Below are 27,397 nucleotides of genomic sequence, written 5' to 3' on the forward strand. Positions count from 1 at the left end.
GTAGAGGGGAGATAGAGGAGGAAGAAAGGAGAATGGAAGGGGGGATGGGACAAAAAGGGGGGATGTTCAGAAGGGAATATACATAAAGTACTGTTGAAATAAACTATCTTTATGAAATCCAGCACCATGTATAATGAACATTCACTATGAAGAGGAGGAAGAAGAACAAATGTACAATGGATGTCGTGGTACATGCCTGTAATCCCAGCGCTTGAGAGGCAGAAACAGGATTGCTTGGAATTTGAGGCCACTCAGGCCTATACAGCAAGGCCCTGTCTCCTAAAAACCAACTAAAAACAAACCGAACAGCAAAAAAGAAATATCTGCAGACATTGGGTAAGTGTTCTGTATATCTTAGTAAGATGGGGTAGTTAGTGTTCTTCTAAACTTATGTCCTTGCTCATCTTCTGAGTTGTCCCACCAATTATTCCAAGGCTTTAAATCTCCAACTCATTATTGTTAGCCAGGTGTAGTGGCACGCACCTTTGATTCCCACACCCAGGAGAGGCAAGTCGATCTCTGAGTTTGAGGCCAGCCTGGTCCACACTGTAAGTTCCACAGTCAGGGTTATGTAGACCAACCCCATCTCAAAACCAAACAGAATGAAATATATATTGTACTGCACATTTTTCTGTTCCAGCTGTGTTTATTTTTGCTTCAGGTTCTTCAGGGCTGTGATATTGGGTATATTGCACTTGCAACTTATTTCCTACAGTATTAACCTAATATCATCGTCAAATACACCTTTATCTCTATTTAGTAATGTCTTAAAGCCTATTCTTATCTTATTTCCTTTTTGTTTTGTTTTGGTTTTTGAGACAGGGTTTCTCTGTGTAGCCTTGGCTTTCCTGGAACTAACTCTGTAGTCCAGGCTAGCCTCAAAGCCTATTTTCTAGCTTACCTGGACTAAATTTCTTGAGCATATTTGCCCTATTGTATGTGTCCACTGATGTCACTGAGGCTCAGGCTATTTTTTATCTATTTTTTTCTTTTAAGACTCATTTTATAACTTTTAAATTATGTGTTATCTCTGTGTGGGTTTGGTCACTTGTGAATGAATGTACCCAGAGTTCAGAAAATGACATTGGACCCTTAGAGCTGGAGTTAGAGGCAGCTGTAAGGTGTCCAGTATGAATGCTGGGAACCAAACCTAGATCCTCTTCGAGAGCAGCATGTGTTCTCAACTGCTGTTATGTTTTGGGTTTGTTCGGTTGGTTGGTTTGGTTTGGGTTTTTCGAGACAGGGTTTCTCTGTAGCTTTGGAGCCTGTCCTGGAACTAGCTCTTGTTAGACCAGGTTGGTCTCAAACTCACAGAGATCCTCCTGCCTCTGCCTCCCGAGTGCTGGGATTAAAGGCATGCACCACCGCGACCCGGCATAATGTTTTCTTTAAATAGTGTTCTACATGCACAAAGCTGTGATCCTTTCGATGGATCCTTGTGTGGGTGGGTATGGTTAGTGCAGTCTCTGGACATGACTGTGAGTGATTCCCCTCCCCACCAAGACAGGGTTTCTCTGTGCAACAGCCCTGACTGTCCTGGAACTCGCTCTGTAGACCAGGCTGGCCTCGAACTCACAGAGATCCACCTGCCCCTGCCTCCCGGATTAAAGGTGTGCGCCACCAAGGCCCAGCTGTGAGGGATTATCTTAATTCAAGTAGGAAGACCCAGCTTCATTGTGGGAGGTGCAATTCCAAGGGCAGGAGAGTCCTGGACTATATAAAATGGAGAAAGCCAAGCTGAACACTAGCTGTTTCCTGATTGTGGATGCAATGTGACTGCCTGCTTGCTTCAAGTTCTTCCTGCCTCAGCTTGTTACACTGTACCATGAGCAAAATAAACCTTTCTGCCTTTAATTGCCACCTGTTAGAATATTTTATCGCAGCAACGGAAGAGGAAATTAAAAGGGGGACCACATTCCAAGTTTAAACTATTCTCAAGTGTGACCCAACATTTCCTTCATACTGTGCCCATACGAATGGAGCCTTGAGGTTATTCAAGACTGTATGGTCAGTTTGGTCTAGACACTCAGAAGCCTACAGACCCTCAGGCAGGGATGTGCCTCCTGGGCTGATGACAGGTGGTAGTCCTGGGTCATTCATTGGACTCTCATAGCACAGATGCCCTCTGCAATAGGGAGTGGAACAGTGAGAAACCCCAGGGGAACTCACTCCATAGACCAGGCTGCCTCTGTCTCCCGGGTGCTGGGATTAAAGGCCTGTGCCCCCACATCGGACTCACAGTAGAATCTTGCGTGTGTAAGCATTTGTGTGTATGAAGAAGGGTGCACAGATACCATGGAAACTGTGTGGAAAATGGAGGAATACCTCAGGTAATGGTCCTTACTTCTACCTTTGTTGGACCCTACAGTCCAATCACCAAGGAGTCACCGCCCCCCAGAGACCATCTCTCACCACCACAGCTGATGTAAAAGCATTGTCATGACAGGGTCTTCCAGCATTTGGAAGGCTAGAAAGACCCCAAATGACTGGTACAGGCTATTTTTAAAGGGAAAAACCACAGAAGGAAGGGGTCTCTGGGGGTTGTTCTTTAACTATTATGATTGGCTTATTCAAAAGGGCTATTACCAATAATTGGCTGGAGAGTGGTTGCCAGATCAGACGAGGTAAGGGAAAACATCTGAGGGTCACTTTGCCCCTTTCCCAGGGCCTAAGTCAAAACATCAGTAACTGAGTCAACACCTAAGGGTTATCTTGCCCCTATTCAATAACTGAGTTCTATTTGGAGAACATTCACAAGGACGCAGGGAGATGATGGAAAGTTCCCAACATTTCAGTACGTGTGCGGGCAATTGTTAGGTCCTTGGTTCCCAGGGGGGAAGCGGAGAGCATTACTGCTGAGACTGAGAGGGCTCAGAATTGTCAGAAATGGCTTCAGAATTGTCTTAAAGTTTTACACCTTGAGATGGGATCTCTGTTGTTCTCCACTTTGTACGCTAGGTTAGCAGTCAGAACTAACTAAATGAATAAATAGAATTGTTTACTAGATTTTAAAAAGTAGATTTAAAAGAAAACATTCTATTTATTTATAGTGTGTATGTGCCACAGCTTGGTGTGGAAGTCAGAAGACAAGTTGAAGAAGTCACTTCTCTCCTTCCTCCTCATATACCTGGAATCAAACTCAGGTAGCCAGTGCCTGTCCTTCATTTGCTGACATCTGGTGGCCCTTAATTAAATCTTTTTTTTTTTTTCGAGACAGGGTTTCTCTGTGGCTTTGGAGCCTGTCCTGGAACTAGCTCTGTAGACCAGGCTGGTCTCGAACTCACAGAGATCCGCCTGCCTCTGCCCCCCGAGTGCTGGGATTAAAGGCGTGCGCCACCATCGCCCGGCCCTTAATTAGATCTTAAACAATGTTACCAATTAAGACTATAAGGAGCTAGCTGTGGTGGCACACACCTATAATCCCAGCACTCAGGAGGCAGAAGCAAGGGGATCTCTGTGAGTTCGAGGCCAGCCTGGTCTACAAGAGCTAGTTCCAGGACAGGTTCCAAAAGCTACAGAGAAACCCTGTCTCAAAAACAACAAAAAAAGAACCGAATGTGATTCTAAAGGCCTACAAACAAGGTGGTGTGGGGGGGAACGGGGAGTTGTCAGGAACGAGGGGATAGCGATGCAAGAAAGCAACTGGAAGCTCTTTCTGCGTGACATGCCTGATTTACAGTTCAGCTGAAGGGAATGAATGGTCTTGGTGGCCAAAACTGTAACAGCACTCTCTCCTAGCTATCTAGTCAAAACAACATGCTCAAGTACTCCTGGTGTATCTCTGAAAAAGATGAGGGAACTTCTGTCCTGTGTGTGGCTGTGCACGTGCGCCTGTGGAGGCCAGAGACCAACTTCCTGTGCCATTCCTTATGTGCCATCCACCCTGCTTTTTCAGGCAAGATCTCTCGCAGGGAGATCTTTTCCATTAGGCTAGCTAAGAAGCCCAAGGATGGCCTCTCTGCCAGTGTTTATATACAGGCTTTAGGAATCGAACTCAGGGCCTCACTCCTGCACAGCAAGCACTGTAACAAGCCACCTTCCCAGGCCAGAATTTTCACCTTTTGTATTTTAATTTTGAATCATATTTAATACTTATCTAAACAGTGACACTGAACGTAAGAAACAAGGCTTTATTTGGTTTGGAAATTTCAGTAAATGGAAAAAAACTTGAAAAGAAACCTACCTGGAATTCCAAGACCCAACCATGGCCAGTTATCTGTATATGCAACTGAGGGAATTGCTTGGTTTAAAGCTGGAGCCAGGGAATGGGATGTAGCTTGGCTAGTCTTTATGACAACCTAATACAGCTAAAGTCATCGGCGAGGTGATGTCCCCATAAGATTAGGGTGTCTGCACATCTGTAGGCATTCTCCTAATTGGTGATTAATAGGGAAGGATCCAACCTACTATGGGTGGTGCCATCCCTGGGACAGTGGTCTTGGCTTCTACAAGAAAGCAGGCAGAGCAAGCCATGAGAAGCAAGCCAGTAGGTCCTGTCTGCATTTCCTGTCCTGATTTCCTATTCCCTTGGACAATAAAGAGTGCTATGGAATCATAAGAGAATAAGCAAACAAAAATAAACTATTGCTTTTCCAAGTTTTTTTTAGTGTGTTCATTTTAAAAATTATTTATATGTATTTTTAGATATGGGTACATGTGCCTGCATGCCAGAAGAGGGCATCAGATCCCATTATAGATGATTGTGATGTGGTTGGTGGGAATTAATTGAACTCAGAGTCTCTGGAAGAGCAGTCAGTGCCCTTAACCACTGAGCCATCTCTCCAGCCCCTCCCCATAAATTTGATGGCCAACACTACAAAGAAAAATAACCTGCACTTTCTGGCTTTGGTTTTTCGAGACAAGGTTTCTCTGTGTGGCTTTGGCTATCCTTGAACTCGCTCTGTAGACCAGGCTAGTTTTGAACTCACAGATAGCTGACTGCCTCTGCCTCCCAAGTGCTGGGATTGAAGGTGTGTGCCACCACTGCCTGGCCCTGCATTTTCATTTAGCAATAGCTTGAAAGCAGTTTTCTCTCACAACAGAGGGAAGATTGCTTGCTAACTTCCTACCAATCTCTCCTTCCTTGGTAACTAGACCCCAATTTTATATTGTGCTATACTGCATACAAAATTCCCATTTTCAGGGCTGGAGAGATGGTCCAGCAGTTAAGAGCACTGACTGCTCTTCAAGAGGACCTGGGTTCAATTCCCAGAACCCACATGGCAGCTGACAACCATCTGTAACTCCGTTCCTGGTGATTCACACCTTCACACCAAAGCACATAAAGTTAAATAAATTACAAGAAAAATCATATTTTCCAGTGTGCTTTGCAGCTAGGTGTGGCCAAAATCTAAATGGGACGTGAAGGCAGGCATCGTGAGACACTTTCAGGAAGCCTTAGCATACATTTTCCTGTGCTTCCTGTGACTGACAGTGCAGAGGCAACCATGGCACTGAAGCAGCATCTGGGGACATGAGCATACAGAACATGCCCCTGGCGGCATGGTAATATAAATGCAGAAGAAAAGCATGTACAGCCCTCTTTGCTGCTGGATTCGGTTCCAGTTCCTAGCGCAGGCAGAGGACTGCAGGTTACTGCCCTTACTGTGAGTTTATCCCCAAATAAATAAACCTTTGTTATATTCCATTCTGGGCTATTATGGAACTCTTTGGTACAACTTCAGGCCAGCCTGGTCTATATGGTGAATTCCAGGCCAGCCCAGGCTACACAGTGAGATCCTGTCTCAAAAACAAAACAGCAGCCAGAAGCCATCCTAAATCTACTGAAATGATCAGACTTTTTTTTTTTTTTTTTGGATTTTCGAGACAGGGTTTCTCCGTAGCTTTTTGGTTCCTGTCCTGGAACTAGCTCTTGTAGTCCAGGCTGGCCTCGAACTCACAGAGATCCGCCTGCCTCTGCCTCCCGAGTGCTGGGATTAAAGGCGTGCGCCACCACTGCCCGGTGTGATCAAACGTTTTGTGCTATTAATACACACCCCAACTAGATGAACACAAAAAGACCAGAAGGAATGCATTTCAATAGAAAGAGCCTTCCAGTTTGAGGCAGAATCTCACAAGACTGGCCCTCACCAGCCATTTCAGTAGAGTTCAGGGTTCCTCTTCATACAGATCCAGCCAAGCAGAACTTGCTGAAGCGTGCATGCCAAAGAACCCAGCACACAGTAGGTACTCTCAAAGTATTGGTAGACTGTTAGCTTGAGTTAACAACCCTCTGCTCCAGCACCTCAGCTTGTCAGAATGCTGTTCTTCGTCATGTCCTCACGTGTCAACAGAAGGCAGTTGCCTTCCAGCCTATCACTTTGAAATATATCCCTATGGACTCAACACCAGGCAAATTTGTACACAGTATTTATTCGATGATGCTTTGTACGGAGTCATCACATGGCTCTCCACCTGCATCATAGTTCCCCCCCTTGGATTGTGAGGGTAAAGGGACTGGCCAGCTAGCTGTGATTTACAACAAGGAACACAGGGTCACAATGAAAGAGCTTTGAGATGTTTATGAACAGAAAGAGTGAGGATGACATCGTGGGTCCTGAGTAAGGGCCCAGACAGGCTGCCCAGCCCACAGAACCCAAAGCCCAAGCAAGGCCTCAGAGGGTCCATCAAAGGGAGAATCTAAGGCACTGTAGTGAAGGACATGATTGGCCCACCGAGTGTGGTCTCCTGGTCTCATGGCAGCCCCTTGCCTGGAACCAGTGCAATAAGCATTCCATTTAGGTTTTACTGAACATCTGCAAGCAGCATTCCCTAATGAAAATGAAGACAAGGCCATTCTTGGAAGAGTGTGCCACAGAAGACACACTCTGTCACAAGACCAACCAGGTCCCTTTCTAAGGTCCCTGAGAATAGCAGCCTGGGAGCAACTAAGACTTTCAAAGGCTGACAAGGCACAAAGTGGATGAATGAAAAGATAACAATACATGGAAAAAACTTTGGCTTATAAAACTCCAACCCGAGGCAGGGACAACAGTGTCAACCAACATGCAGAAGCAGGTATGAGTGCAGCAGAGATGATCTCAGAAGTCGTCAGCATCCCCCACACTGCCCAAATCCCAAGCCCAACTCTCCCTCCACCCCCGGCTCCCCAATAACACACACGCACACATGCACACACATGATCTACAGAGATTGGCAATCAAGGCCTGACATCAGGAAAGAATGCTTGGCACTCTGCACTACTTCACAATGAGTCCTGACCAGACGGTTAAAAGGAATGCTGGCCTAAGCTTGACTGAAGAGTCTCGGGGGAGAAGTTAGGCCGCGCTCAAGACAGCCAGGTCTGGAAAGTCTTTCACTTCTCCGACTTCGCTGAACGGCTGCCCACCCTGGTTGAAAGTCAGCTTATACCGCAACCGGATGGGTTCCTGGGACAGAAGAGAGGCTAAGACGTTAGAGATTCAAGCCTACAGTAAAAGCCTCCACCCAACCTAGGAGTCTTCAAGGCACAGCTTACAGCTTTTTTATTTTATTTTTTTGAGACAGGGTCTCACTGTGTAGCCTTGGCTGGCCTGGAACTTGTTGTGTAGATCAGACTTGCCTCTGCCTCTGGAGTGCTGGGGTTACAGGTATGCACCACCACATGCTTAGTTTATTTACATAACTCCCCCAAATGAAGTCCTCAAGTAATGGCCTGGCTACCCTGGCTTAGTCTCTTTGGAGCTACAAACTCACAGGGAGCCAGGCATGTATCCTGGAAGCCCTGCCAACTTCTGCAGGCCCAAAGGTAAATTCAGAGACCCACAGGAAGACAGGGTGCTTCCTTCAGAGGAATCTAGGTATGAGTTCACATGTTTACCCCTTGGTTCGCAGCTGTGACAGCCCATTACAGATCTTGGCCCTCCCCCAAAGCAAAGGAGGCCCCAGTAAGGGCTGGTTCCACCCCTAAACTCAACCTGGAACCACTGACACTTGACAGAAAAGCCTCAAGGGGGCCTGGTTCCTGGATCATACTTTGTGTGGGTTGTCAAGCAGCAGCATCTGAGATATCACGGCTGGAGGCATCAAGGGACTGAACGCAGGGAGCCTGGAACTGGATGCCGGCTGCAGCTTCACTCGCATTGACTATGGGTGGAAGAGTCAACATGTTAATCCAGAGAGCCACAGCTTCAGGAAGGCACTCAGCCAACAGCAACTTGATCTCAAAAGGAGCACCCCAAGACACCCTTGTGGTCCCACACAGACATTTCTTATGAGGGGAGAGGAAAGAGGATCCAAAAGTTCCTTTCCTTCTGCCCACAGGAATGTGTTTGAAGGTGTGTGGTCAACAGTTGGCATCCCAGACAAAGCATAAAACACTATAGAAAATCTTGGGCTGGGTTCTCAATCTGCCTCTTACCAGCTCTATGTCCTTGGGTACAACACTTAGTTCTGAGCCTTGCCTTGCCAGTGTATAAAGAGTGACAGGCCCTCTCATGGCCATTACAGGCTACCATACGGATGAGAGCACACACATATCTATTTCTATCTTGCTTGCTTTATAGCCTAAAGAGGGTCAGGCAACCCTGGATGCTAATGGCCATGTTCATGCTTTATAAAGTCCAGAACAACCCAAATAGTAAATAGAACCAACTCTCTTCATCTGAGTGAGGTATGGTGGCACATCCCTATACACCCAGCACTCAGGCTGCAGAGTCAGGAAGAAGCTGAGTCTAAGGGCAAGCTTGGCTAAAAGCAAGTTCTAGGCTAGCTTGACCTACACAGTGTGATCCTGTATCAAAAAACAAAACACATCAGGTCACAGTGGTACACACCTTTAATCCTAGCAGTTGGGAGACAGAGGCAGGAAGATCTTTGTGAATCAGGTCAGCCTGGTCTACCTAATGAGACCAGCTACACAGGGAAACCCTGTCTTAAAAAACAAAAGAAACAAAAAAAAACCACAAACAAGATTTTGTTGTTTTGTTTGTTGTTTTTCAAGACAGGATTTCTCTGTTGTATTCCTGTTTGCTTTAAAGACCAAGCTGGCCTTGAACTCACTTGCCTCTGCCTCCAGAGTGATAGCATTAAAGGTGTATGCCACCACCACCTGGTAGTATTCTTAAGGAATTAACCTAAAAACTTACCTGGATAGAACCTTATCTGAAGTCAAATATACAGGAATACCCAGCTACATAGGCCATTAAAATCCCCATTTTATATGAAGAGTATGTCCCTTCTACCTAACTAACAATGTCTCAGCAAGTGTCCAGAAATGAGTCACTAGTGAAGAGGTCAAAGCTGGCCAGCAGATGACTCACCTTTGGGACAGCCACCTGAAACATGATGTCCCAGACAGGCTGGGTGGCAGTGCTCATCATGGTCAACAGCAGCACCCGCACATCTGGATGGCCAGGGGCCCCAGTCTGGGAGAAGTGCAGCAGGATTCTGAAGCCGTTGCGGTCATACACGATGATGGGCGGCAAGCGGCCTGGTAGACAGGGATCCACCAGGGGTCAGCACTCATGCTCGACACTGGCTGCCTCCCATCTCTTCTGCACCATCACCATCTGTATCCCAAATCCTCACGGACTCCTCTAATCAAAATGGTCTCCTACCACCTGCCCGCCCTCATCACCACACACAGCTTCAAAAAGGAATCTTTTCTTTTTCCATTAAACTAGATCACAACTAAAATCATGTATGTAGGAACGCTATAGAAAGCATGGAGTGTCACAAAGACTGAAATTCAAAACAAACCAAAACACTCAGTAAATACAGTCAGTTGTGGTGGACACCACCTTTAATCCCAGCACTCAGGAGACAAAGGCAGGTAGATCTCTGTGAGTTCTAGGACAATCAGAGCTATACAGTGAGACCCTGCCTTAACACCCCCACCACACACACACACACCAGGCTGGATGTGGTGGCACACACAATTAATCCCAGCACTGTGGGGATTCTCTAAGAAGGGAGGCAGAGACAGGTGAATTCTTCGAGTTCAAAGACAACTAGCTTTACATAGTAAATTCCAGACTTCCAGAACTACATAGTGAGTCTCTGTCTCAAAACAAAACAGGAAAAAGGGCTAGAGATGAATCTCCGTGGGTTCCTGGCCAGCATGCAGGAGGTGTTAGGTTGAATCCCCAAAACCCTGAAAACTGGGTACAGTGGCCTACACCTGTAATCCCATAGGAAGATTCAAAGGTTAAGACCATTTTTGGTTATGTAGTTAGTTCTATGCCAAAATTAAATACATGAGACTATCGATCACAAAATAAAAAGGAAAGGATGGAGAGAAGAGAGGAGGGGTTACAATTCAATAGTAGAGTGCTTACTTAGAAAGTGCAGGATCTCGGGTTTGAAACCCAGTACCACACACACACAGACTTCAATAGAATGCCTGCCCCTGGCCGGCTGGCAATGCTGAACGTTACCTTTCTGCTTTAATTTTTCTATGCTCCTCTACACTAAGTATGTTACTCTTGTTTTACACCATTTTTAAACTTTGTGCTGTAATTATTTTAGACTTATGAAGTTACAAAGGCAAACCAAATGATTCTCATAAATTCATTACCCACCCTCCCCAAATGTTAATACCTTGCTTACACAATTATCACAACTAAGAAGTTAACACTGGACATGCAATACTGTTCCAATGAAAACTTAATAAAACAAAAGCACAAAGAGCGCCTGCTATCACCAAGTCCAGTTAAAGAATTCCACCTGGCTGCTGGGACCCCCTGCATGCCAACCTCCCCACACCTTGCTACCACACAGGACTCTGGGCTGTAGAAGATCAGAGCCCCGGTGCTCGGGTCTGGTTTCTGCTGTCCATACCACCATGCAGGCCACAGTGTGCAACCTTAGCTGGTAGAGCCTCTGGCTTTCTTTCCCCTTTAACAGGCAAGACCCACTTTTCTGACTGAGCATCCACAGAGAAGTAACGTCCTTAGCCAAATTCTTCCTTTCCTTCCATTTCCACCTTTCCCGGCACTTTGGTCACACTAAACCCTTCCCTCCTGAGCTCCACATGAATAAACATCATGTCCTAACAGACCTCAACCTCATCATTAAACCCCACCTGCCAATCCCTTCACAGCTGACATCTCCGACAGAGAAGACTAAGAAAAATGTCCGCTCCAAAGGCTGAAAACCTCTCCTCACCTCTCCCCAAGCTTCAGACTCAACTTCCCAGTTTAAGGACCACGCCTATCAGTGTGGAGTGGTTTGTCATTGTTGTTAGGGATCCAACAAAGAAGCAGCAGCACAAACTACTTACTGGGTTTCACAGACTCCAAAGGGACAAACACTTGAGCCAGAGGTGTATTCTGTGAGGCCGGGGAAGAAGCCAATGGTCCAGCCTCCCAGGACCAACCTGGAGAGGCCTTGGTACCTGGTGGTACTTCCTTGGGGATGCTCTTTTGTGGAACATAATTCCTGCAAAGAAAGAAAAATAATCAAGGACTAACAAAAACTAGAAGAAAACTTCAGGAATCTGTCATTTCTTTTCTTCTTCTGTTTATTTCCCCCTGAATAACAAGAAAACATGTATGCACTGGGTGCTGGTAGCATATACCCTTAATCCCAGCACTCAGGAGGTAGTGGCAGGTAGATCTACAGAGTTCAAGGCCAGCCTGGTCTATCTACAGAGCAAATTCCAGGACAGGCTCCAAAAGCTACAGAGAAACCCTGTCTCAAAAAACAAAACAAAAAAAAATTTTTTTAAGAGGCTGGAAAGACGGTTCCGTGGTCCAAAGTGCTGCTCTTACAGAGGACGTGAGTTTCCCAGCAGCTCACAGTCACCTATATAATTCCAGCAGGGGATCTGATGCCCTCTTTTGGAACCAGAATACAAACACAGACTGAGCATGATAGCACACACCTTGAACTACAGCACTCGGAAAGTAGGGGTAGGGAGCTAGGTAAATTCAGGGACAACCAGGGTTAAACAGTGAGACCCAGGGGATGGGGAGGGCAGTGCTGGAGGGTTGAGTCAGTAATTAGGAGCAACCACTAAGGGCCTAGATTTGGTTACCAGTAACTACATCAAAGAGAACCTGACCACTTTTAACTCTAGCTCCAGATGGTCTAACTCCCTCCAAGGTACTCAAATGCATGTGGCATACATATACACAGAAACACATATAAATAAAAATAAACCTTAAAAGAGAGGGGAAAAAAAGTCACGCTGGAACAGTTTCGTAAAAATAAGCTACAATAAGGGCTGGAGAGATGGTTCAGAGGTTAAGAGCATTGGCTGCTCTTCCAAAGATCCTGAGTTCAATTCCTAGCAACCACATGGTGTCTCACAGTCACCTGTAATGAGATCTGGTGCCCTTTTCTGGCCTGCAGGCACACACACTATATACATAATAAATAAATAAATAAGTCTTTTAAGAAAAGCTACAATAATGCATTATCACATATACAGGAAAAGCAAAGGCATGTATGATGTTATGTGCCTGTTATCATAGCACAGGATGATTTTCAGGCTAATCTACTGTCTGAGACTTATCTGGTAGCAAGGGAGCTAACAAAGAAAGAATTGGAATCAGGAGCCAAAATAAATTCTCTTTGAAAAGAAGAAAAAAGAATTTGCTGCAGTTTTTAAGGAATGGTATTTAGGACCTATTGTTATTTCTCTAGTTTCATTTAATTTCAAACATAGCAGTCAGGAAAGAAATAGGCATCAAAATTATCAGTCAGACAGCCACAGGGCATATGGGACCTGGCTAGAAGGTTGTACTTGGGAGGCAGAAGTACAGAAGCTCAAGGTCATCCTAGCCAATCTAGACTAAAACTGTCTCTCAAAACAACAACAACAAAAAAGGCCAGCAAGATGGCAGCAAAACCTGGAGAGCTAGGTTCAATCCCTGGAACCCACATAAAGGCAAGAAGGAAACACCTCGCAAAACTATCCTCTCACTCCGTAGGCTCACCATGGCGTGCGTGTCCTTATACACCCATCACACACATCTGTGCAAATTAAAATTGAACAAAAATGTCTGTCATCAATTTCTTTCTTTCAGACTTTAACCTCTTTCTGGAGCTGTCCAAGTTAGCATGGGGCAAGACAGCAAAGGGGAAGCAGCACCCTGCACTTGCAGTACACAGAGCACGCCCTTCAGCAGGAGGGGCTGCGGGAGCTGCAGCACCCTGCACTTGCAGTACACAGAGCACGCCCTTCAGCAGGAGGGGGCTGCGGGAGCTGCAGTACCCTGCACTTGCAGTACACAGAGCATGCCCTTCAGCAGGAGGGGGCCGCGGGAGCTGCAGTACCCTGCACTTGTAGTACACAGAGCATGCCCTTCAGCAGGAGGGGGCCGCGGGAGCTGCAGGCAGAAGCCACTGGCCCTGAACACTCACAATGGTCCTGGAGATGGCTGTGGCGAGAAGAGATCCATCAAATTCCTCTCCGCAGAAAGGCTCTCGACGGCACCCCCCAGGAGCGTGATAGCAGCAGGCTGCTTCTTGTCTTTACAGCAACTTGGAATGACAACCTGTCAAACCAAGAATGGCTACAATAAATCTCTATGGGGGCAAGAGGAGAAAGAAACGGCTGAACAGAGAAGACTCCTGCACAGACCTTCAGGAAGCAGAAGCCAGTACAAGCAAAGAGTTAAGGTAGGAGAGGGAAAGATGTCCTGCCGGGGAGGTGAGAGGTAAAGCAAACCGTACAGATGAAGAGCTCTGGAGCCAACCCCACAAGATGATCTGAGAAGCCCAAAGCATGGCGTAGTGGTGACCACTCTCCCGCAGGCAGCACTGTGGCCAGGGTGACCCTTCCCAGAACTCCCCACAAGGGGAACAGCTTTCCTACCTTGGTCCTAGTGGGAATATCGCTGAGCCCTGTGAGAAAGAAGTAGAGATACATCACTGTAACAATACCTGACGGGTGATGAGGCCGGATTGCACGCCCACCCTTTCCAGGATATCTAGAAAGCCTAAACAAGGGACCCCTCCAGAGCCAATCCACCCACCCAGAGACTTTTCCATGCTACCTGTTATGCCAGAGCCCCCCTCCCTGCCCCCAGAGCAGGCCCATGCTGCATGAAGGAAACAAACCCACCCATCCCTCCACTCAGTGCCATTCTGTGCCTGTATAACGTCCTCTCTTACCTAAGGCTGCCAGGTCCTGATGAAGCAGAGATGGCGCCTCTAGGTCAATGAGGGGGCAGTTCTTCCCGCAGGGTTCTTGATTCGGAAAGACTAAAACAGACGGGGTGAAAAGACTCAAACAAGGCCGGGTGGTGGGGGCACACACCTTTAATCCCCACCTTTAATCCCCGCACTGGGGAGGCAGAGACAGGTGAGTCTGAGGACAGCCAAGGCTACACAGGGAAACTCTGTCTCAAAAAAAAGTAAGAAAACAAACAAAAATCTCAAACATGAAAACAATGTCTCCATTTAAAGCCTACTGGTACTCTCCTGGAAAACAGGCCTCTTACCCACCAGTTTCTGCCTCAGCTGGGTGCTGGGAAGCAGCCTGCCATAGGCATTTGCATGTTAGGAGACCAAAGGACTCAGCCCTCCAGGCATTGGGGTCTTTCTTTTCCCTTGGCCCCTCTCATCACACAGGGCAGCAGCTTAGACCACTTCTTCAGCTTAGACACCTTTGGCGTTTCTGATCAAATTCATCTACAGTACACAAAGTACTGAGGCCTAGCTCCAAGCCATCCTGACTTAGAAGGTATGGGTCAGAGACTGAAGAGCATTAAAAAACAAACCTTGGTGGTGGGGGGCGGGGGGCAGTGCTGAGATGCAATCTTGGGCCTTGTGAGTGTTAGGCAAACCCCTACTATTGGACCACTAACCATTTCCTTGGTCTCAGGCTCCAGGAGCACTGGAAAGGGATTAAAACCTGGCACAACACAGCCTTCTCTACAGAGGAGGGGACAGAAGCAGCTCTTGCATTCTTGTGGCTTGCACACTGCCCTTAGGCAGGAGGATCCCAGCACGCACCTCTGGGGACAGAAACTTCTCCCACAGCAGCTTTCCCGGCATTGACTCGTCCCTCCACCACCTGTTTGTACAGCAGAACCCCCTGAGTGAGAAGGTCGTTTGCTTGAAGAATCTCCGCTGAGGAAAGAGCACATTGAGAACTCCTCAGTATAGCAGCCAACCATCTATCTCTTGTCTTTTCTTGAATACTCTGCCAGGCTTGGCACAGCCAGGACCCCTGACCCTGGTCATATTCCACTATCCACACACTGGCAGCAGTTCACACTCCAAACACTGTTCTTTCCATGAGGAGGAGCTGATTTTTTTTTTTTAAGTTGAGACAGGTTGATGTGGGTGTCTTGACTTAAAAAGTACCTCAGTTACTGAAAGCTTTCCCTATGTGGAGAATGGGTACACAAATCAGCTTTGTAGCCTAGACATTTTACCAGTCTGCAAATAAAGACTGGGCATTTCCACTGAAAATCTGGCATCCTAACTGAAGCCTACTTAATAACAAATAACCATACCTGGCTATAATAAATTCTCAGTCTCTCAATTACATCTGAATTCGGCAAAGCTCCTGAATTATGGATCAATTGCAATCTCAGGAACAGAAAAACATCAGCTCAGGAGGGCGTGACCCACAAAGCATATTCTGAGAAGCTTACAAGTCAAGGACCTTTGTTTCATAGAAGGAGGAATAGGAGGAGGAGGAGAAGGGAGAGGAGGAGGAAAAGGAGAAAGGAGAGGAGGAGGAGGAAAAGGAGGAAGAAGAGGAGAGGAGGAGAGGAGGAGAGGAGGAGGAGAAGGGAGAAGAGAATGAGAAGAAAGAAAGAGGAAAAGGAGGAGGAGAAGAAAGAGGAGGAGAAGGAAGAGAAGGAGGAGAAAGAGGAGAAGGAGGAGAAGGGAGGAGGAGGAGAAAGAGAAAGAGAAGAAGAAAGAAAGGCAGGGCACAGCTTCCTAGTCATCTAGGGGAAGGGCTATACAATGTCTCTAGTAGATTTCTACTCTTTTCTGGGTTTCTGATCTTCACATTTCTTATTCAAGCCCAGAGTCTTCTGAAGTCAGACCTGAGCCACCAGCCCACACCAAACTCAAAGCTCTCTGTCTTGCTCTGGCCTCACAGCAGCCCGGCCCGAAGAACCACACCTATTTTGCTACACCCAAAATAACAGAGCCGTTACCCAGGGCGTCGTCATCATCGGTGGTGTCACTTGCTAGCCGGAACAGGGTCGGCCGCAGCTTCTCACATCTTTCATACACAACCTAGAGAAACAGAGCCTCGTTCACACCCTCACACCCAGGGCCCCACAAGTCCTCCTGTGTCTCCCTCGGCTGCCTCAGACTGAAAGCCTCTTACTTAGGCGTGCCAGACTCGTGACTACAGTTCTAAGGTAACAAGATAGCATCAGAAGACATTAGAGGGCTGGGACTATAGCTCAGTAGAGCAGTTGCCTCTCACGCCTGACTCGAGGTTCAATCCCCCACGAGAGAGAGAGAGAGAGAGAGAGAGAGAGAGAGAGAGAGAGAGAGAGAACATGAGAACGTTTGGGTTAGTTCGAGTAGTGATGCATGCCTATATCAGCATTAGGGAGGTGGAAGAAGAGGATCAGGAGGGCAAGGCCAACCCAAACTACAAAAAGAATGACTCTAGCTATCAAATGTCTCTCCTGGGACTTTGCTTCCCTGGTTGGAGAAGGAGCTCAGTGAGTCAAGGTGCTACTGCCAAGTTTAACAGTCCTGTTCGTCCCTAGAAGGTCCTGTGTGACGGAAGGAGAGAACCAACTCACATCGAATAGTCCTTAGACCTCCACTAGTGCATGATGGCATGTGACTCCCCAACCGTTAATAAATAAATGGGGGGGGGGATATAAGGGGCCCCACATATATAACTTCTTTCAAATAAAGGAAAATTGAGAAAAAAAATCTTGCTCAAGAGAGACCCCACTGTTCCCACTTTCCTGGCTGAGCTGCAACAGCTCTAGCAACGGAAGAACCTCCCTGCTTTGTCACCAACATACTGTAGAGAATTTCCTGTCCCAACGGTTCTGATGGTGCAATCCCTTTACAACACTTGCCTAATATTCTCCACAGGGTCCCCCAAAGCCATTTTCTTCTCACTAGAGAAAAGAGTGAGCTCTGGACAGCCCAGCAGCTTCACATCCTCTCCCTCAGTTCCCTCTTTCCACAGGCCCCGCCCTGGTCTCCTCTCTGCCTGCTACCTGCGTCTCTGTCCTAGGTTGGGCTTAAGAGCTAGCTGGTAGCTGGTGGTGTCATCTACAGGACAAGAGACACACTGGACTTCACTGACACTAGAAAGCGAGCAAACAAACCAAACAACAACAAAACCCACAAAATGTTTATCCCTCACAACTGGAAGATAGTCCAGGCAAAAAAGTGTCTCACAAGACCTGAGATTGGGGGGCTGGGGAGATGGCACAGTGGTTAAGTGCACTGCCTGTCCTTCTGAAGGTCCTGAGTTCAGTTCCCAGCAACCACATGATGGCTCACAACCATCTGTAATGAGATCTGGTGCCCTCTTCTGGCCTGCAGGCATACATGCAAACAGAATACTGAGAATACTTTATACATAATAAATAGATTGAAAAGGAAAAAAAAGAAAAGAAAGACCTGAGATTGGTCCCCAGAATCCATGTAAAAAAGGCAGGTGTGGTGGCCCTTGTCTATATCTCAGTCTAGGAGAGGTGGAGGCAGGAGGACCTCTAGAGCACTGGCTAGTCAACTGAGGAATGACACCGACGGCTGACCCCTGATCCCCACAAACATGCGCACCTGTGTACGTGCACACACAAAAACACATTCACAAGTACACAAATCCTGTCCCTCAAAAGAAGTTTGTCAAGCCAGGGGAAGGACAGCCTAGATTGAAGGGAATAAATAGTGTGAAAAGGAACTTGGGTCTGGACATATTCAAAAAAATCATTAAGGAAGGGTTTCTCCACCTATGGGTCATGACCTTTTAGGGGGGGGGGTCGAATGACCTTTTCTCAGGGGTCTTCTAAGACCACCATGAATATCAGAGTTTACAATCCATAACAGTAGCAAAATTATAATTATGAAGTAGCAACGAAAATAATGTTATGGTTGGAGGTCACCATAGCATGAAGAACTGTATTAAAGGGTCACAGCAATAGAAAGGCTGAGAACCACTGTTCTAAGCCCAAGTGTGGTGGCTTGCACCTTAATACCAACACTCAGGAGGTAGGGGAAGGTAAGCAAGAGGCCAGCCTGGTTTATACACTAAGTTCCAGGCCAGCCGGTCTATCTCAAAAACAAAACAAATAAACCATCTTTGTAATTTAAGACAAGCCAGTTAGGGAACGGGCAAAGATTTGAGCAGACACTCTACAAAAGCAACACACGTGGAAAGCACATGACAGAATGTGAAACACAGAAACAAAGTCTCAAGGAGATGGAGAGCTGCCACCAAAGAAGACAGGTGACAGCGAATGCTGGCACCATGCACAGACCTAGAATCCTTGTGAGTGCTGAGGAAGCTGTACACCAGTGCAGCTACTTTAAACCCACGTCCGGCAGCTCACAAACTGTCTGTAACTGCAGCACCAAGGAACCCACCACCCTCTCCGGGCCTCTGTGGGCACCCACGCACATGACAGGCACCCACAATAAATCCTTAAAAAAAAAAATCTCTGAATTTGTACTGGGCACTGTTGGCACACACCTTTAATCTCAGCACTTGGGAGGAAGGCAGGTGGATCTCTGTGAATTCGAGACCAGACTGGACTAAAAAGTGAGTTCCAGGACAGGTTCCAAAATTATATAGAGAAAGCCTGTTCCAAAAATTAGATAGATAGATAGATAGATAGATAGATAGATAGATAGATAGATAGATAGATAGATAGATAGATAGATAGATAGGCAGGCAGGCAGGCAGGGCAGATAGACTGACAGACAGATACTAAAACTTGCTTAATACAAACCCAGGATTTTCAGTAGGGGAGATGAGTGGTCTAAAATCAGATACTGGTGGTAATAATTACCATTATGATGTGTTAATTATCTCAAGGGTGTTATCAAAAAAAATACTGCTTTTAGAGGAAATAAGATAAGAAGGAACTGGAGAGGAAACGAGATAAGGAGGAACTGGAGTTATCTACTGCTGTAAGAACTGTAATATAGTGCAAACACTTAGGAATATACTCTGACAGCTTTGTAAAAAGTTAACTAACTGATCATTTACTTGGCAATCCCACACCTAGACATCTCAGGAAAAATGTAGGTTCATGTAGGATTATGTACACTGTTTACATAGCAGGTTAATTTGTAATCATTATGGTCTGCAAACACCCAAATAGTCATCAAGCAATGGCACACATACATACTGTGTGGCGCATGCACGCTAAAGACTACCTGGCACTCTGTACGCTAAACTAAAACATTAGTTAAAACTAAGGGGGTAGACAGTGCCATTTGACTTACAGAATAAAAGGTAAATAATAAACCAGTGGCCAGTGGGGATGGAGGAAGGGAGGAACGGAAGAGAGGGATGACAAAGGACAGAGGAGATTTCACTCTCTTGACCATGACAGCAGCCATAGGAATGAATCCATTGTGCTTATAACAATAGCCGCAGCCTTAGATCACAACTAGTGACTACCTGCAGGGCCTCCTGGTCAGGCAGGGCCTGGCCTGGCCTGCGGTACATGCTCAGCATCTCCCGCAACACCTTCACGTGGCTCCGCACTTCCTCCACCGCGCTGACTCGCTTGGAAACCTTCTCAGATTTTTCTTGTTCCTTTGAGGGAAACAAAAAGGACAGAAGGAAGAGAAGTCACCTGGGTAACTCCTAAACACCAGAAAGGCAAAGGCACTGCATGCTAGGACTTCAGGAAGTCATGGACACGAAGTGAGTGAGGGCTGCTGCATAGAATTCCTGCAGATGACACCCAATCTGGGGACAGGATTCTGTTCCACGGTCCATGCATTCTCAGTTCTGGAGAAAGACTGCTGAACCTAACTCCGTCAACACGAACATTTGTCACAAGGACAGAAATTCCCAAACGCTTTGTGCCATGGACAAAAGAAGCTGGGAAACTTGGCAAGGGGTCACGATGCTCGTCACCATCCTGCTGGTCCCATTCCGGACGAGGAGAACATCTCTTCTCCAAGCCAGCTTTTCCTCACATCCTTACACATAGACATAACCCATCAGCCCAGTCTTCTACAGAGCCAACTGCAAAAATGCTTACCTCCTTGACCAAGTTCTTGATCAGCCGGTTTGCAGCCTGAAGATCCTCGGGATGGTTGCTCTTGAGAAGTCTTGTCAGAAGCTGAAGAGCAAACAGGAGCAGGTGAAGCTGTGATTCTCCCCAGCCAAGTGGGAGCACAGCAACAGAAGAATTAGCAGGACTATGGCCCCCACACAGTATGCATTATCCTACCAAGCCATACAGTGACACTGGAATGTGGGTACTGGGACTGTCGAGAAAGACTACTGGGTTTCTCACTGTGTGGAAGATGGGAGGACTATAGCCCCTAGAGAACATCTGGGGATAATATTTGTAATCATCATGGTCTGAAATCACCCAAATATTCATTGGTCAATGACATGCACACATTGTGGTACATCCGTGAAACAGACTACCCATCACTTTATATGCTAAAACTAAAGTTAAAACCAAACTAAGGGCCTCTTTCCGTCTCCGTCCGCAATAGAAGAGGAGGCGCCGCCATGTCTGCGCATCTGCAATGGATGGTCGTTCGGAACTGCTCCAGTTTTCTGATCAAGAGGAATAAGCAGACGTACAGCACCAAACCCAATAATCTGAAAGCCCGCAACTCCTTCTGCTACAACGGGCTGATTCACCGCAAGACAGTGGGAGTGGAGCCCGCGGCCGACGGCAAAGGAGTCGTGGTGGTCATGAAACGCAGATCCGGTCAGCGCAAACCAGCTATTTCTTACGTAAGGACCACCATCAACAAGACTGCACAGGCCACCCTGAGCAGCATCAGGCACATGATCCGAAAGAACAAGTACCGCCCCGATCTGCGCATGGCGGCCATCCGCAGGGCCAGTGCCATCCTACGAAGCCAGAAGCCTGTGGTGGTGAAGAGGAAACGGACCCGTCCCACCAAGAGCTCCTGAGCCCTACACCCCAGAAGCAATAAAAGAGTCTACTGACTTTTTTCAAACATCAAAAAAAAACCCCAAAAACTAAGGGAGTCGACAGTATCGTTCTACTTATAGAACAAAAGGCAAACAGTAAAGCCCTGGCTTGTGGGAATGGGGTAAGGGAAGGAAGAGGAGGGAGACATTTTCAAATGCCACAACTGAAAGACAGTATTACTTGCACATAGTGGATAGAAGCCTGGGAAGTTGAGATTGTTTGGAGTACAAGAAGGCTTCAGAACAGAGAATTATCAACTCAAAAGACCAGAGTGGGGCCAGGAGTGCACCTTAGTTATAGAGCGCTTGTCTAGCATACACACAGTCCTGGGTTCCATAGCCCAGCGGCATAAGAAAAATATAAACAAATAAATGTTCGGAGTACTGAGGGTGACCTGGGTCACATGCCTGCAGCTGGGATAGGCTTCCGCCAAAGTCTTGTTTCCCACTTAACTCCACGCTGAGCAAGACAACTAAACCCAGCACCCAGAGTCCCTCAGTGTAAGCTGGACAGGGTGATGGTGTCCTAGTTATGGTTCCTATTGCTGTGATGAGACCCCATGGCCAAAGAAACATGGGGAGGAAAGGGTTTACTCAGCTTATGCTTCAACATCACAATTCATCATCAAATGCAGTCAGGACAGGAACTTAAACAGGGTAGGGACCTGGAGGCAGGAGCTGACGCAGAGGCCATGGAGGATGCAGCTTACTGGCTTGTTCAATGCTTTTTTATAGGACCCAGGACCACCAGTCCAGGGATGACACCACCCACAATGGGCTGGACCCTCTCCCATCAATCACCAATTAAGAAAATGCTCTATAAGTTCACATACAGCCTAATCTTACGGAGGCATTTTCTTCCTCCACCTCAGATGACTTTAGCGTGTATAAAGTTGACATAAAACTATCCCACAGATGGCTAATCTCTGCCAGCTTTACTGTATTGGAAGCCACCTAGGAAACATGCCTTGGGAGAGTCTTTGTTTGATGATGTTAGCTGAGAAGTTTAACCGAGAAGGGGAGGAGATCCACCTGTAGCTAGTACCAGGCCAAGGGCTAGAGTCCCAGGCAGAATTCAAAGGGAGAAAGGAGAATTCCATTCCATATGGGAACCAGCGTTTATCTCTCTCCATTTCCTGAGTGCACACACAACATGACCAGCTGCCTCACACGCCTGCTGCTATGCCATCCCCTCTGGAATGGACTGCACCTCCAAACCCTGAGCCAAAAGCCACCCTCTTCCTTAAGGTGTTTCTGCTGGGTACTTAGTCACAGCAACGAGAAGCGTAACTAACATGTCCGCCTACAGGAAGAAGGTTCCATCTCTCTTGGTAGCTGTACTGCCATCTCTCCCTAGGTCCTCCCACACTCTGCAACACTAGGCACCAGCAGGGGAGGAACCACAGATGAATGCAGTCTACCCTTCCCACTCAGCCAACACCAACCAAAAACAGCACTTAGGAGTCAAAGAAAGGAAGCTGGGCAGAGCAGCACACTTGTAACCAGCAACTCAGAATACAAGGCACGGCACAGGATGGGGAGCCTAAGGTCAGCCCCAGCTATATGAGATCTTGTCTCAAGGGAAAAAAAAAAAAAGCTGGGACTGGTGGAGATCAAGAATTCAAAGACAGTTTAGACTACAGAGATCCTATTTCCAATAAAAAAAAAAGAAAAAGCCGGGCGGTGGTGGCGCACGCCTTTAATCCCAGCACTTGGGAGGCAGAGGCAGGCGGATCTCTGTGAGTTCAAGACCAGCCTGGTCTACAAGAGCTAGTTCCAGGACAGGCTCCAAAACCACAGAGAAACCCTGTCTCGAAAAACCAAACCAAACCAAAAAAAAAAAAAGAGTGGATAAGGGAGCTGGAGAGATGGCTCAGCGGTTAATGCATTTACACGCAAAATAAAAATCTTAAAAAAAAAAAATAACACCCAGGCTTAGTGGCCTAAGTCTTTAATCCTAGCAGCAGGGCAGATCTCTGTGAGTTCAAGGTCATTCTGATCTAGTGAATTCCAGAACAGCCAGAGATACAGAGTGAGACCCTGTCCCAAAACACTATGAAAGGTTAGCTGAGAGGGAACACAAGCATGGAGCCTCCAAACCCTGCCAACCAAAAGGCATGGACTGACCAATGTCGAGCTGGAGAGTTGTCTCAGCAGTTAAGAGCACTGAATCCTTGCATAGGATTCAGCTTGGATTCTGAGCAGCCACATAGTAGCTAGAAACCGTCTGTAATTCCAGGCCCAGTCTTCTGTGCCTTGTGGGCACCAAGAATATACATGGTACGCAGACATACATGCAGGCAAAACATTCATGCACATAAAATAATAACATTTAAAGAAAACTTAACTAAGATGAGTGCTATGCTCGTGTAAAAGCCTCTCTAGTTCTCGGCTTAACATCTGTCTTAGTTTGGGTTTCTACTGCTGTGAAGACACACTGTAACCACGGCAACTCTTTATCAGGAAAACACTTAATTGGGGCCGGCTTACATCTTCAGGGGTTTGGTCCATTATCATCACAGTGGGACATGGCGGCACTCAGGCGGACTGGTGGTGGAGAGGTAGCTGAGAGCTCTACATCTCACAGACATAGGAAGCAGTTCGACTCAATGGGCCCTCCCACAGTGACACACTTCCTCCAACAGGGCCACACTTCCTAATATGCCACTCTCTGTGGGGCCATTTTCTTTTAAACCTTCATAGCATTAACCACCTGCCTTCCATCTGATGTATGAGGACTACCAAACCAAAAGTTTCCAGGGAATGGACAATGGGTTGGGTCAGGCTTATGGGAACCAAAAAAGATCCATGCCAACTTGTACCCCTTTCCTATCTGCAACTCCTCCCCACCCCCAATTCCACACGTAACTGAAACAGAGCCATCAGCCCCAGACTCTCCCACCCCAACAGGAATCCTTATACAGATGAAGGACGGCGCATGGCGTGACATTTATTATGTGGCCCGCCCATAGGACTATCCAGATTTCCTGCTACCTCATGTGTGAAAGAACGGAAGCCATTATTCTGCCCGACACACTCTCAGAGGACGGTCAGGCTCCACATAAGTCCAGGGTCAGGGAGGGAATTTTACCTTTGACTTTTCCTCATCGGCATCAAAGATGGAGCTCTTTGGCCAGGGAGAAGGTGGGGGTAAGATTTTATCCATCGGTAGTTTAGGATCTTGCTTTATTATTCCTAAAATGTGAAATTCATGAGTTAAGATGCTGACATTGGGGTACAGAACTACAAGTCCCTAATTCCTAACAACTCCACACCCTACTAAGCAGCAGATTAGGCATGAGCAGCACTGGAGCTCCCTGAAGATAGGCCCTGCCCATCAGTAGCTTTGGTCCATCCCCCATTTTCCTGGTGACGCTCTGTTGTGATTTTTTTGTTTTGTTTTATATCTGAGACATGGTTTCTCTGGATGTCCTGGAACTCATCTGTAGACGAGGCTGCCCTCACATGCAGAGACCCACCTGCCTCTGCCTCCCCAGTGTTGGGATGAAAGGCGTGCACCACCACTACCCAGGCTTTTTTTTCCCTCCTAAATAACCTTTATTAGGCAGGGATACATGCAATCCACAGCACACATGTGGAGACCAGAAGACAATTTGTGGGAGTCAGTTCTCTCTTTCTACCATATGGGTTCCAGGAGTTGAACTCAGGCCATCAACCTTGGCAACAAGTGCACTTATCCATCTCACCAGCCCAACACCTTAATCTGGAGGAAAAACAACCAAACCAAACTGCCACTGTGGCCCTCCTTAGAATGTGAAATGCCGGGTGAAAGCGAGGGAGGTAGAGATAGCAAGGCTTTGCTGGAGTTTGTTAAAAAGGAAGCTATCTCCTCCAGGTAAACAAGGCTATTTTATATATCTGCTTTCCTTTAATTCTTTTAATCCACCACATAAATTTTGGTCAAAAGAATAGAATTGAGTCGCACTAATGGCCCTGGTGGAGTTTTGACATTTGAAACTGTCCAAAACATTGTTAGATCACAAAGACATTCTATTGTTCCCTCCTTTAAGCGTTAATCCTGGACTAGGATGGCTCAGTGGTTAAGAGCAATGGCTGCTCTCCCAGAGGACCCGGGTTCAGTTCCTAGCACCCACATGGCAGCTCACAACTGCCTGTAACCCCAGTTCCAGGAAACCTGACACCCATGGCAAAACACCAATGCACATAAAATAAAAATAAATAAATAAATAAAATTAATCCAAATGGATAACTGTTATCACCTGGATAGAAAGCTATCTCTCAAAAAAGTTATAATTTCAAGAAACATGATACACCTAATGGCCTGTTAAAACAATGGGAAGAACACAATTCTCTTCATGAGCTTTGTCCTGACATACCCCAGAGAATCATCCTCCATGCAGATCCTCATTGCTAAGCTTGCATACTTTCTCCTAAGTTCTAACTTGTTTGGTTTTTATTTATTTTGTGTTTGTGTAGAGTATGTGAATGTTCATGTGTGTGTGGGCACATTTGTATGCATTGTGCAGAATCGTGAAGCTGATGTCAGCTCACTCAAGCAGTCTAGCTAGACTGCTTGCCTAGCAATTTCTGTCACTTTGTCTGAGTGCTGGGTTTACAGGTAGTCACCATGCCTATCCGACTTCTATGTGAGTTTTGGAGATTTGAACTCTGGTCCTGAGACTTGCACAGCACGTTCTTTATCCACTAAGCTATCTTTATAGCCCTGAATTCTAACTTTTTGTTTTGCTTTGTTTTTCAAAACAAGGTTTCTTTGTGTAGCCCTGGCTGGCCTGGAACTCACTCTGTAGACCAGGCTGACCTTGAAGTCTCAAGAGATCTTCCTACCTCTGCCTCTTGAGTGCTAGGATTAAAGGCATGCGCGGCCACTGCCCTGCCTGAGTTTTAACTTTAAAAGCCTTTGTGTACGTACACTCTCAAAAATCAAAGAGAGATATGTATTGTGATCAATTGTGTTTCAGCATATTCTCTCTGTTTTTTAAATTTTTTTAAAGATCTATTTTTACTTTATGTGAACCAGTGTTCTGCACACATGTATGTCTATGTGAGGGCATTGGATCCTCTGGAACTGGAGTTACAGTTATGAGCTGCCATGTAGGTGCTGGGAATTGAACCAGGGTCCTCCAAAGAGCAGCCAGTACTCTTAACCACTGAGCCATCTCTCCAGCCCTTTTGAAAATGTGTAGCATATTCTGGCCTTGACCTTCTGATTCTCCTGTCTCTACCTCCTTCAGCAAATCCTATTAGAGTGTGCCATCACAATTGGCCCTTGTTCTCTTCAGATAGGGTCTGTACAAAATCGAGTACTCTGGCAGCCAGCAATTCTCCTATCATTCCCCTCTGCAGGACTGTGCACACATCATACCCATTTTGTACCAGGGCACCGGGAATTCAAACTCACATCCTCATGCTTGTACACAAGCAGTTACCCCGTAAGCCACCTTTCAGACATCATCCTAAGGCCGTCACCCCTCTCCACGGCTGCAGGGCCTGCCTGCTGCTTCCTCAATTTATAACTCAGAATATACAGCTTTCTGTCTTCCTTTCTTCATGCCCCTCCTCCCCGCTGCAGATGCCGAGATTCATAGCTTGCTCACAACCCGTTTGTCTTTTTCTCTCAAATTCCATTAAAACGTCTTTGGTTTCCTTTTGAGTCTATTTTATCTACAAGACTAAGAACTCGTAAAAGGGACCCTGCTTCCCCAGTAACAATTTCACTAAACATTACCAGCCCTCAACAAACTCCCAGACATAGCTTACTGGTAGGGAGCTTGCCTAGCTTATGCAAGTACCACCTAAGTAAAAATACCCAGCTAAAATAAAACACTTCTTCCGATAGAAACAAAACCACAACACACAGCACATCACAGGATCTGATTAAGGCTTTATATCACCTTAGGAATTCAAGAACTGCACAAAATTAGGCCAGACCCTGGTCCTAAGGCATGGACTCTTTGGTAATATGCAGTTCCATGACTCCCCAGGGCTCAGAGATGACTGCAAGACCTCTGACGCAGCTCCCAAAAGGCTGAGTGCATGCAGCAGGGGAAAACAGTAAGTGATGAGCTCAGCCTTCTTCCAGAGAGCCTGACATGAAAGGAATCCCAGAACCAGACAGAGCATGCAAAGATATAATTCCCATAACAACAGCAATCCCAAGATACTCGATAACTTGCAATTTAACAACTGTTCTTAAAGCTACAAGTTGGGATCATGGGCCAACAACAGCCAACAACCACTTAACCCAAAATCTAAGGAAAGACGGTGCTGAGGAGGAGCAATGGGAGGCAGACCAGTAAACACAGCTCGGCTACTGTGCATCATCCCAGTCCTGAGAAGCCGAGGCAGGAGAATCAGGAGTTAAAG

At 46.6% G+C, this 27,397-nt stretch overlaps 1 protein-coding gene, 1 long non-coding RNA gene and 1 pseudogene across 2 annotated transcripts in view; 2 read left to right on the top strand and 1 right to left on the bottom strand.

The window, feature by feature from the left end:
• Positions 1-219: 219 nt before the first annotated feature.
• LOC142849657 (uncharacterized) lies at positions 220-13,070 on the top strand. Its single transcript, XR_012910610.1, has 3 exons — positions 220-336; positions 3,051-3,143; positions 12,972-13,070. It is a non-coding gene; the product is annotated as an uncharacterized LOC142849657 (long non-coding RNA).
• Positions 6,348-27,397, bottom strand: part of Gga2 (golgi associated, gamma adaptin ear containing, ARF binding protein 2) — a 37,745-nt gene continuing 16,695 nt past the window's right edge. The window contains exons 6-17 of the mRNA XM_075972091.1: positions 24,123-24,226; positions 20,115-20,195; positions 19,523-19,660; positions 16,068-16,149; positions 14,905-15,021; positions 14,062-14,151; positions 13,763-13,791; positions 13,309-13,442; positions 11,222-11,379; positions 9,261-9,430; positions 7,975-8,085; positions 6,348-7,388 (exon numbers count right to left, since the gene is read on the bottom strand). Coding sequence (XP_075828206.1) covers positions 7,278-7,388; positions 7,975-8,085; positions 9,261-9,430; positions 11,222-11,379; positions 13,309-13,442; positions 13,763-13,791; positions 14,062-14,151; positions 14,905-15,021; positions 16,068-16,149; positions 19,523-19,660; positions 20,115-20,195; positions 24,123-24,226 — 1,325 coding nt within the window. The 3' untranslated portion in view covers positions 6,348-7,277. The remainder of the gene's footprint in view (positions 7,389-7,974; positions 8,086-9,260; positions 9,431-11,221; positions 11,380-13,308; positions 13,443-13,762; positions 13,792-14,061; positions 14,152-14,904; positions 15,022-16,067; positions 16,150-19,522; positions 19,661-20,114; positions 20,196-24,122; positions 24,227-27,397) is intronic.
• LOC142850960 (large ribosomal subunit protein eL28 pseudogene) lies at positions 20,576-21,049 on the top strand (annotated as a pseudogene).

This window comes from Microtus pennsylvanicus, chromosome 5 (genome assembly GCF_037038515.1).
Source record: "Microtus pennsylvanicus isolate mMicPen1 chromosome 5, mMicPen1.hap1, whole genome shotgun sequence".
Lineage (NCBI taxonomy): Eukaryota > Metazoa > Chordata > Mammalia > Rodentia > Cricetidae > Microtus > Microtus pennsylvanicus.